The sequence below is a fragment of the Bradysia coprophila genome, unplaced genomic scaffold (assembly GCF_014529535.1).
Source record: "Bradysia coprophila strain Holo2 unplaced genomic scaffold, BU_Bcop_v1 contig_232, whole genome shotgun sequence".
NCBI classification, from domain to species: Eukaryota; Metazoa; Arthropoda; class Insecta; order Diptera; family Sciaridae; genus Bradysia; species Bradysia coprophila.
The window spans coordinates 15,863,073-15,875,149 of NW_023503493.1; the positions used below are offsets into that span (position 1 = coordinate 15,863,073).

The following is a 12,077-nucleotide window of genomic DNA, read 5'->3' on the forward strand; positions in this document are numbered from 1 at the left end:
ACTCCAGCGACGCTTGAAATTTCCTTTGTTTCCCCGAGGGTAACACAACTTTTTCCACGTATGCGGTGTGAATTACCATTTTATACACGAAACAAAAACATCAATTCATTATAACCTTTTTATAAACATAAACAAAGTGACAGTTCAGGTGAAAAAATTTCTGTTCTGTCCCCACGGGAGAGAAACACATTGAGAAAATAGAAAGGCAGAAATTCTACAAAATACTTTTAAGACTTTTGATTGGAGAATACTCATTTACATAACTAGGGATAAGATCCGAGTGATCCGAGGAGAAGCCGAGGTCCCTAAACACATGAAAAATTTGACTTTTCATTTTTATTTCGATTTAAGTAATCGCTATTGTACACATGAAAATCAGTTATTTTTAGACTACACTGTTGCGTTGCGACGCAGTACAACTAAGTTTTTTGTGTAGCCACTGATTGTGTTCAATTTACACATAATGCGTGTAAAATTTCAGTAATAATTTTTGTTACACTCTTTTACAGTCCTACATCACGTCTGACTACCTCCTCGATTGAACGATTAAAAGAAGAAAAACGGCACGATTGGGAGATACATGACTTTCTACTTAAAATTGAAAAGTTAAATGTTTTTCTTTGGGAAAGTTTTATTGTGACTGAAAATTTAGACACTCTTCGTGAATAGGACCGAGAATGTTCTAGTATTCCCGTCTATTGTTTTTCGTCTTTAATTTTCTTCTTTAACTTTTTTTCGTTTCAAAAAGAAACGACAAAACCAATTACATAAATATAAAAAAAGAGAAAAAGGACAATCTTTTAATGTTTAACGAGTTGGTCCGGTTTATCTTGATGCTGAGTTTCAGCGTAGAAAAATTAAGCAAATTAAGTATACAGTGTATTTTCACATTCCAGATGTTGCTTTGTTTTCTTGTTTTATCATATTCAGTGTATCTCACTGCAATAGGTTAGACAGAATTCAACGACCATTTTCTTTGTTAATGGTCTATTCAAACCAAATTGAGTCAATTATCTGAAGTGCTCTCCTTTCAAAATCAATAAATAAACAAACAGACAATAGTGTCGTTATTAGTTTCGACATTGACACAAAGTCCTCTAAATTAAAGTAGTAAGCAGTAGCTCCTACTGAAAGTACACTCAAATGCAGTTAAGTGTACATTGTGTCTGAAGTAATCAGAAATTGTGTGAATGCTTATTTCGAAGTCGAGACTGGGTTAAAAGACGGTATGCCTATTTACGCTTGGGTAATTATTTGATATATTATCGAGAAACCAACATTTTGACTGTCATTTATTGATTCACTGATTCAGAATTTATAAATATTTGAATTTAATATGTAGAAAGAGGGATCAAGTGAGTATACTCCATCCAAACTTCTTCGGTCGTTCTTGATCGCCAATGGAAAATCTTAGCAAATTTTGGAACAGTTTTTATGAAATTTATGTGCAAATTTTGCAGATCAATTTTTGAAAGATAGGCCCTGTTAGTGCCCTAGCAGTAGCTATTCCAAACGGCAAACAGAGCGATGAGCCCTGGCTCGTGTACTCTTTTATGTCTCAATGCAGTCTTAAAGTAGAAGAAATATCAGTCAAAAACACTCAAAAGAGTAAAAGTGACGCAAGTCCCTGTGCATACTTCCAAAACAACTGATATCGCTGGAGGTGACGCATTCTGCGCTTGTACGCAAAAACTGTAACAGCAAAAATTTGACCAAAGAAATTCTAGAAACAAAATTTTACCAAAAAAATTTTGCGTCACAAAGTGGCACTTTTACTCTTTTGAGTGTTTTTGACTGATATCAGTTCTTTTGGAAGAATTAGTAGATTGAAAAAATTTGAAAAATTTGAAAAATTTAAAAAATTGAAAAATTTAAAAATTTTTGGAAAATTTAAAAATTTTTTGGAAAATTTAAAAAATTTTGAAAAATTTTGAAAAATTTTAAAAAATTTGAAAAATTTAAAAATTTTTGAAAATTTTAAAAAAATTTGAAAAATTTAAAAAATTTTAAAAAATTTAAAAAAATTTGAAAAATTTGAAAAATTTACAAAATTTTTAAAAATTTAAAAAAATTGAAAAATTTAAAAAAATTGAAAAATTTAAAAAAATTGAAAAATTTAAAAAAATTGAAAAATTTAAAAAAATTGAAAAATTTAAAAAAATTGAAAAATTTAAAAAAATTGAAAAATTTAAAAAAAATACTAAATTTAGGAAAAAAAATTGAGGCGAGCAGAGCTTACCAAATACCAAAAGCGAACAAATTTGTTCTACCATACCCATCCACACACACACACACTTAAAGGTGTTCTTATATGGGGCCTATATGGGAACTTCGAGGAGCCCTAGCTCCGAAACGAGGCCGGTTCCCCCCATTTTTTTTCTGGAATTTCTTAGAATGACGACTAGAATCTACTCCCAAAATTTCAACAAAATCTAAAGAAGACTTTAGAAGATAGGAAACACGGACGGACGGACTAACAAAGTAACGTAGGATTTTTTCATTTCGTTTAAAGTACTGAAATTGACCAAAATGTATGGAAATGGGGCTTCTTGGAAGATTTTTTGCGTGGCCAAATTTTAAGCTGCAAGAACGTGTGATAGCTCGTTGAACTCGTACGGACGCCTAGTTTTTTTAATGGTAATTTGGAGTCATTTGTCTTTGAATTGTAGAACTTCAATATTTGCTGTATATATGGTTCTGCAGTCTACGACAAAAAAATTTTTTTGAAATTTTTTCTAGTAATAGGACTTGCGTCACGGGCGCTGTGCTAACGCGCGCCCATGATTTCGCGAAATACTAAGGGCCTATGAGTCGTCCTGACTTAATGCAACTACAGTTAATGTCAACCAAATTTGTGTTTGAATTTGCTTCAACTGTGAACAGGGTGGTTTCACTGCTGCCACGTGCACACTTACACACAAATTTGGTTGGACGCGAAAGCAAAGAACAGAAAAACTGCACTTGAAAACAAAAATGTATTCAAATGTATACGAAAATATTGTCTGCAATCACTCTATACTGTCTGGTCAAAGACCAACCTAGTAAAACTGAACACATAGTGTGCATAACGTCAGTAAAAATGTTAGGTGCTAAATCGTATCATTAAGTCTGGATATCGTTTCCATTAAGTGCGCTACATTCGAATTATATGAATTTGAAAGGCTAATATCCCAAAATGAAATGCTTAACATTCAAAAAATTCTGCTACAATGTACGGTTTCATGGCTTAAACTTTATTGATGGAAAAATTTATCATGCAAGCCAAAAATGTGTGCCTCCGAATAAATCATAATATACTTAAAACTATAATAACACGCCAGCTATTTGTAATAATGGGCATAGGGAAGGTAGCAATACAATTTATGGCTATTAGAAACTGCGGTAAGAATTCCGCGAATTCTCATTCTAAATTGAAGCACCGAATTGATTATCGTGGTGAAGTACACTTGATTATGCAGACGTTAAAATAAAAATATTCTTGAAATTGTGTTGAGTGGGTAAAATTGTCGGTATGGTGAAATTACGTAGTCGAATTGACACACGTACTAGCATGAGAATAATATATTGTTTTCCATGATTTCAAAAAAGTTCAATTATTATCGAACATAATTGCAATTAATAGACGGTGCTAGTGGCAGAAACGATTTTCATTTATCTTTCGTATCACGATGGTTATCCGAGTAAGATTTGGATGAAAACTCTGAAGATTTTTTTTTGCAATCTCTCTAGCGCTCTAGAGGAATTATGTCTGGGACTCATCTATTGGAGGAATCGTAAGTTCCCAATTTCGTGAAAGTAAACCTCAAAGAGGTTGTGTCGAAATCCTGGAGTAATGAACTCATTAAACTTAATGAGATCGGAAATCAGCCGAGTAGTCGGTGCGACCACAAACCACTGCAAGCTTAACGATCGACCCATCGACCCTATCTGTTCTTGTGGTCTGGCACCTGAGACTGGTGTACATATCCTGTTTACACTAGGTATCGCACCTTTGGGTATAAAGAGGAAAATCTACCTACATTAGATGGCAAAAGCCTTAATGACTTCTTATCGAAAACAGTGAAATTTCGCTGATGGAAGTAGTGAGGTCAGGGTGTAGGGAACAAATAACCTTTGATCTGGGTTCCTGCTTCTCAATTGAAAAAGCCTCCCAAAACTCTAATCTTAACCTCGAAGAAGTGATAACTTTCGAGTAAGACTAGATGAAAAATGTTCACTGGAGCGTTAACTGTTTGTGTTTCACCACAATCGCAAATTAATAGACCTATGGAGATAAGACATGGAGACGAGACAGCGGACAAGTATCCCTGGGAACAGATGGAAAATACCTTAGTGTATATTGCATCACTTATGACTGAAACCAGCGCTGGAATGGCTACCAAAAGGCCCATAGAGAAAAGACCTGTGAAATCTACAAAATCACACAAATGAAAAAAATTTCTATAAAAATGCCAAAGGCCTTTCGAAAAAGGCACGAATTCCCATGGTCAGGCTGGCACTGACTGAATCAGACAGTTAAGAGTTCTCTGAACAATGAATTAGTGAAACAGAAAAGTTTAGAATAAACTTGAGCAAGTAAACGACAAAAATCGGCTAGCCAACAGAGTGGGCCCAGATGTGCCCTTTGCGTGCGCTACTGAGATGTGACCTGTTCTTTCATCGACAAGAATAAAGTTGATTACAAAAAAGATCTACAGCAGGTCGTCCGAAATATTGAAGCATTGTTCCACCGAACGTATGGTAAAAAAAAGTACGACAACACTCGTTTGTGGTACACACTAGTCACAGATGCGGGTCGGTCGAAAAGAGTTGCACACAATCAGTCACCAAAAATATATAATCACAGCCATACATTTTCCTAAACAAATACCGGTCTCGACCCTGTCGTACCACACATTTCCATTTGAAAGCTCATCTGCCAGTGTGGAACGATGACGTATACATAACATGTATCATACTTTAAACTGATACATTATTGAAGGAAATTTGAAGTAAATTTGAACACCAGGATGACTACACATTAAAACCATGTAACAGCGAAAAACCCGAGGGATAAATAAAAATAATAACCGCCACCACTTATAACGGGATTAAAACAATTTATTATGGAATTTACACGAAACATGTTCTTCCTGTGTATAACTTGTTCTATTGGTGTGCCGTTAATCATGTTGGCGTTTATTAAAAGAATGAAATTTATGACATACAGCGAAAAATAAAATTAGAGCCAGTTTGGCAACACGAAAAATGATAAAAAAAATTTCGAAAAACAAAATAAAAACAATGCGAGACGTGACAAAGACACTCCCGCCCCAACAAAAAAGCGAAGTTTACATACAAAAGCTGGAAAAAAATATATTTCATAATACTTACATCGACTGAAACTCCAGGTAGGATGAACACCTGTGCGGGTGGCATATCACGAGGGACGTATCTGTAGAATTCATTGCCATCTTTGTACCATTTAACCGAGTAAAGTGCTTCTCCGTCTAAATCAAAATGACATTCTAAACGGGCTGAACTGTCACGTACTGTGTGATTTGGTATTCGCACTTCAGTTAATCGTAAGCCAAATGAAAATCCTGAGGAAAAAAAGAAAGAAATTTTCTATGTTAAAAAAAGCCCGTGACGTTATCGACAATATGAAATATGAGTTAAACACGAGATATTTCTCAACCGTTTTACTGAAGCTAAGATAAATCTTATAGAAAATACCGCATTTTAAAACTGCACCGCAATCTCTAATCTAAACTCATTCTATACCCATTTCTCATAAAATTTTATGACGCGTACAACTATGCAACAAACAAAAAAAACAACAACAAATGCACAATGCATTTTATCCACACACAACACATAAAACTCACAACCGAAAAAAAAGTCCAACTATAGTGTTCCCTTATACAATTTTTACAATGAACAAGCACCCGATATTATCGCACATTTTCGGTATAAAAAATTCAAAATCAAAATAAAACCCCTAAAACCACTCATACCTCCCACAATACTCCTCCTTGTGTGCCAATAAATCACAGTTTATTCAAGCACAACGGCAACGCGACGCGGTGGTTTAACTTGTTTTGAATGTCGTTTGATTTAACCGCTGATTTCGTACATTTCCATTCTCTCTCTCCATATACCTCACCGAAACTGTTGTTCGTGTATAAATTGTATTCCAACGTACCCATCCCCAATAGACTTTTTCGACGACGGATAATCTCTTGAAATACAATATTACATGCACTCGGAACCAAATTGCATTTTTATTCATATGGGCGAACTAAAATTCTTTGTAGCGAGGAATTTCACAATGTATTATAAAAGGGAGTTTTGGGTATATATACTGCGACGATACATTTCGGTAGGTGCTAGTGCCAATATATTTTTCGGGACAATTTAGAGGCAGAGGCTGGCAGTTGAAGGGTTTTTTTCGGAAAGTTTTTTTTTTATTAAATTGTGACAAACGTAAATTTCGGATAATAAAAATCTTTTTTGCGCATTGTTAGTTTTACGAATACTGTTGCGAGTTAATTTATGAATGCAGCAAACACAATTAAAAATGAAAATATGTTGAAAGTGATGAGATAGGGAGCGATATCCATATTCGGCGATTGTAAGGTTCCGAAGACTTAATATTTTATGGGTCTTTGGAATAAAGTAATCGGAATTAATTCAGATAATAATTTAAATAATGAAAAGGAAATAAACAGAACCATATTCCGTTTTTCACCATTCATGGTAGATTCACAACAATAATATTTAAAATATCATTATTTTGCACCACATTGTGAATAAAAGGTTTGTTTGTTGAGAAAATGTCAATTCACTTTTCGTTCAATAGACTTCGCATCACTGGTAGACAATAAATTATCCAAACTTCCGTTGTGTATAGCTTGGCATGGACGCAAAAGACAAACTTCTCTTTAGTTGATGTTCATTTCGCATTTATTTTCCTTGCATTCGGTCGGTTAAACGAACAGTTTTTAGAGTAGAAACTAAAGTGTTGTGTCTTAGCTGTGAAACTGGTTAGTAAAACTTATCGAATGCAAAAGGAAAATGAATACTTTAGACGTCAAGCTGAAGAGAAGTTTTTCATTGTGGGTCTGTCGCCCAAAAGCAAACGGAAGTTCGGATTTAATTTATTTTTCAGATCAAACTTTAACCATTTGTTCGACTTGTCTTCATCTGTTTGACATAAAATTAATTCCAATCGATGGTAATTAACCGAAAACAATAGCTACTCGACGATTTTTTTTACCAGCATACCAACTTGTTTACCAAATTATCGGCTACTTCAATATTTCAGTCACGCAAACACTTTACACCTCGTCTTTTATAATTCATCTCGGTGCGCGCATCCTATCAAAATTCATTTGAGTTTCCATTCTATTCGCGCTCATTCACCAACCAAGCAAGGTTTTTCCTATATATAGATTAAATGATATATGTAATACAAAAGACATAACACATAACGTAGATAGACGGTTTTCGATGTAGAATGTAGTACTATCTCGTTGACGAGATGTTTCGTACGAACACGTATTATGTGTTTTGACTTGAAATTGAAACGGATTATGTGAATGAGCTTTGCGAAATGTTGGTTTTTACTCTCATCTTTATTACTTTTTGTTGTAACAATACAGCAAATACTATAAGAGGATGGAGGTTTGATAAGATAAAATGGAATTTTTTAATACATTTTTTAACGTAGGGACTTAAAATCGAGCTATCCTGTGCATAAAATTCTGTAGAGCATAATATAAAATAAAGTGGAGACGAGAGAGTGATGAAGGCGAACTTTATTATTGTAGATCTGGATTAACTTCAGATGGATGAAACTTTGCTAGATTGGCGTTTAAATTGTTGGTAATTCCGAAAGGTTTGAAGGATTTTATGTGGGCTTTATATACGACGTCGTAATGCACTCGTTTGACGGTGTTGAAAGTTGTAGCAAAAAAATAAATTGAACGTAAACGCAGATTAAAATTTCAGCATTGTTTTACTGCGATAATAAATGTCACTTGTTTGTCTATATCAACATTATTCGCCACCGAATAATGGGAAAAAAATATTGCCTCACAAATGGGCGTAATGGTGTGCGTTAGAACATTTGTGTAATGGGTAACGTTCTTTAAAAAAGAAAATAGAATCGAATCAGGTCTGAGACATTAACCGACCGGTAATGAAGTTTTTATCACTTCCTATAAATGTACAGTGCTACTGCACAAAATGGTCATAATGTCATTCACTGACTGAGAAGAACACCATCGTACCGTTACATTTACACTGATTTAGAGCTATCACCAAATTGCGAATTTTCTCGAAAAAAAAATTTCACGAAATTCGAGAAAATCAAGAAAGTTTCTAGAAAATCGAGAAAATTCAAGAAAATATTGTCTCAAAAATAGTCCACTCCTTCACACTCCTTCAAAAAGCCACGGTTCAAAGGCTATGTCTTTATTATTGCAGTGACTGATGGAAAATGTTGGTTTTCCTTAGTTTTTGAGGGCTAGTTAAGCCTGTGCCTTCAAGAGATAGTACGGCCGCATGTGAATTTACGCTCGCATCGTATTGTTTGATTTTTTTTTTTGAAAATAAAAAAAATGATTTTCCGACGATTTTCCGTTTATATGAAAAAAATTAAAAATTCAAATCTCTTTCGAACGAATCAGTTTGATCCTTTACTGACATTTCGTGGAACAACTTTTTCTTTTGTAAAAAAAAATGGTGTCGATATTGGAGTTTCCTAAATGACCCGCGGAAACTTCCTCAATTTTGAAGGGTGAGAACCTGGTCAATTTTTAATAAACATTAATGATTGGAGATATTTTGAGCCGAGATTTGAATTTACGTTTAATTTTGCACCCTTTGCCTGTATATTGTAGTGGTTATTTTTTGATAAAAACTGGAAATTTTTAGAGAACAATAATTTTGACATTATTCCACATCCCAATAATAGAAACAAATATTTTCCCTATTCTAGAACCAAGAGATTTGACAAGTCTACGATTTTCGTTCTTTTCTTTTTCAATAAATGCCATTATTGAGATAGTTAGAGGTCAGTTCTTATGAGTTGATCGCTCGTCATCCCGCAGTCCAATAGGTTTCTCTTCCCTGTTCTGGAAACAAGAAATTTGACGAGCTGAGCCACTTTTTCCGACACAAACTACTGAACTCAGAGTATGTATTTTCTTAAATATTTTGGTTAATTAAAAATGAAATCGGTGTTAAAACGAAGGCATACGAAACATACTGTAATCAAAAAAAAAAAACCCCCAAAGATGTGGCATTTGAACATCGATTACCGCTGAAGTATCTCGTTAAACTTTAGATTTCTATTCGACCCTCTTAAATATTCGTAAGAAAATTGACTTCCTAGAACAAATAAAAAAGGAAAATAAAACATCAAGTACTCCATATAAGCAGCTAGGTTCATAAATCCGATTCGGAAAAAAGAATTTCGAACGAGTCGCTTCCATTATCAGATTAAAATTGTTGAAAAAAAAAGAATTTTAATTCCAAAAACAATATTCCATTTTCGGCTTTAAATAAATTGATTTTTTCTTTTTATTTTCATTTTGCAACTGTTTCCTTGAAGGTAAAGTGGAAAAATAATTGCTGGTAAAAGAGAGAAAAAAAAAAACGAAAAAAACTCTTCAACATTCTTCCCCATTAACTTTCCACACGCAACATAAATTTCTTTTGTACCATTGTACGCTGAAGATCGAAGCAATTTCCTTTCGTTTTCCTTTCGCTGGTGGAATGAAGTTAATTTACAATATATTTTTTTTGAAGATTTTTCAATAAATATTTTAATATCGTTCCTTCATCCTACAACATTTTGTTTGGTTGTTATGTGTGTTTGAGCTTTAGCTTTATTCTATCGACGCGCCACACCATTATAGGCAACAGTCGCACGTTTCTCGTTGGGATGAGATATCATATTGTAAATCACTTCTTTAAATGAAAAAAAGAGGAAATTTCAATAAAGTCAGGATAGATAAAAAGAAACGTTTTTCTTAGCTCTTTTTTCATTTATGGTTTTACGCTACATTTTTTTGTAAAGAAAATTTTCGCCGTTCAATAAGTTGTAGAATATGCTGTCATAAATTGGGATATGCATATTGGGGGATGATGTGTGCTATGGAAAACGATCATATAAGTAAATATGTTGTATGCGCGTGAAAATAATATTTTTTTATTACAAATAAAATTTCCTTTTATGGCGACATATATTCATTTAAAGAAGATAATCTCTCAAGTCATTAGAGAGTTTGTGATTTTTGTTTTAAATTATAAGTTGACGTAAAACTGGTGATTTATAAGTGGACTCCCCTACCAAATTTGCAAGCGTCACGTCAAGCAAAAATCGTAATCTTTAATCGATCACTTTGGATGACATAGAACTAAAATTTGTATATGTAAGGACACTCTTATTTTGAAAATTAATCACAAAACGAACGAGTTGTACTATTCGATAGATTAATAAAACGAAAACAATGAAAAACATTCCTATAAGGTCGTGTCTCAATTTCCGCTCACGATAAAATATTTTCGTGCATTAGATTTCGTGTTTTTTTCTGTGGTCCGTTTGTGTTTAATTTTTTTCGGATGTTTGTTTCGTTTTGTTGCTGTAATAATAATGTTCGACTGAAAAGTGTCGTGAAGTGTTCCGGAGTAAAGATTTCTGCTTTTGGGAGACGCGAAAGTTGTTAGATCGGTGTGTTGTGTAAATCTACGTTCGTTGTCAGTGTTCGCATTTTGTCACTCTGTTGCAATTGGATACTATGCCTAGCCAGGATAGTAGTTGGATGCAATTCGGGAAGAGTGCCGGCGGCGTTATGTGGAATGGAATGTCGATCGAGAACGCGAATGACGCATACAAGACAAACGAGACAGCGGCTGAATTTTTCGATGACTTTGGATGCAGCTAGCAATGTGGCATTACCAAAAAGCGTCGATCCGTTTGATTTGTCACCAAAAATAAAATTTGGCTGTGGATTTTATGGTCACTGAACGTCATGCGCCAGCGGTACAGATGAAAACCTCAACGACACGAAAATACGTCACGAACGATGGAAAAGAAAAGTGCCTGTTCGGGCTGGGCTGATGTGCCTATGTGTGTGCGAAGGATGTTTTCTTTTACGTGCGCGAAAGTTGGAGAGATTTGTGGGAAAGACAGGCCCGCAGCTACTAACGGGCAAAGGTAGGCATTGCCCACCCTGACGAGTGCAAAAAACCGGTTTTTCATCAATTTTATGATTGCTTGTTGACACGGAGATGAGCGCTTGTTGAAATGTGCAGAGGTTAATTGAAAATGCGGGAAGAACGTCACCAGACCGCGCAGATTGAAACAGACAGCGATAAGGAAGGAACGTGAGGATGGCGGGTAGCTAAGTGTGTAGTAAGTGCACTGACCATAGAGGTAATTCGACTGACTATATTGACTAGATGAAAGATGACATTTGTAGCTAGTCTGACTGTTAGACCGAGCGGCGGCAGTTGTTGTTAGTTACCTCTGTAACATACATAGACTGGCCTGGGGAATTCTCGAGAGACAACCAGGACAGTATCTGGACAGCTTGAATGGCCGAAGAGTAACAGGAAAACGCGATATGCTTTTCCCTTACAGTTCTAAGAGAGCCTGACTGGGACCAGGGCCTGGTCCCCAGCTCAAGATGTGAAGTCTGAGTCTGAGTCTGAGCAGTACAGCCAAATGGGAACGATAACATGAAAAATGTCAGACATCGTTAGACCTACGACCTACCGATCCAATTTAGATGTTAATCGAATTGGTGATGACGTTTTTTTACCTAAGCAGTTTTCTTGGTATTCTTTTCAATGTTATGTTTCTTATTGCCAATTCGAGGGTCTAATCTGCCGTAATTTGCATAAGGGACTTAGTGATGTCATCGCTACGTGTAATTTAAATGGGACGATAACTTCACTAAGTCCCTTATGCAAATTACGGCAGTAATACATCAACAATGTAAAACGTCCGACACATGTTGCATTTCGTTCCATTTTAAGTCGGTAGAAATTTCACCAAATCTGACTATCGGGTGTGGGGTTTGAAA

At 34.9% G+C, this 12,077-nt stretch overlaps 1 protein-coding gene across 5 annotated transcripts in view; it reads right to left on the reverse strand.

Annotated features, from left to right (window-relative positions):
* LOC119076970 overlaps positions 1 to 12,077 on the reverse strand; it is a 106,586-nt gene that overhangs the window by 17,957 nt on the left and 76,552 nt on the right. For all 5 annotated transcript variants that reach the window (XM_037184063.1, XM_037184062.1, XM_037184066.1 and 2 more), the window contains one exon: positions 5,374 to 5,582. In XM_037184063.1, coding sequence (XP_037039958.1) covers positions 5,374 to 5,582 — 209 coding nt within the window. The remainder of the gene's footprint in view (positions 1 to 5,373; positions 5,583 to 12,077) is intronic.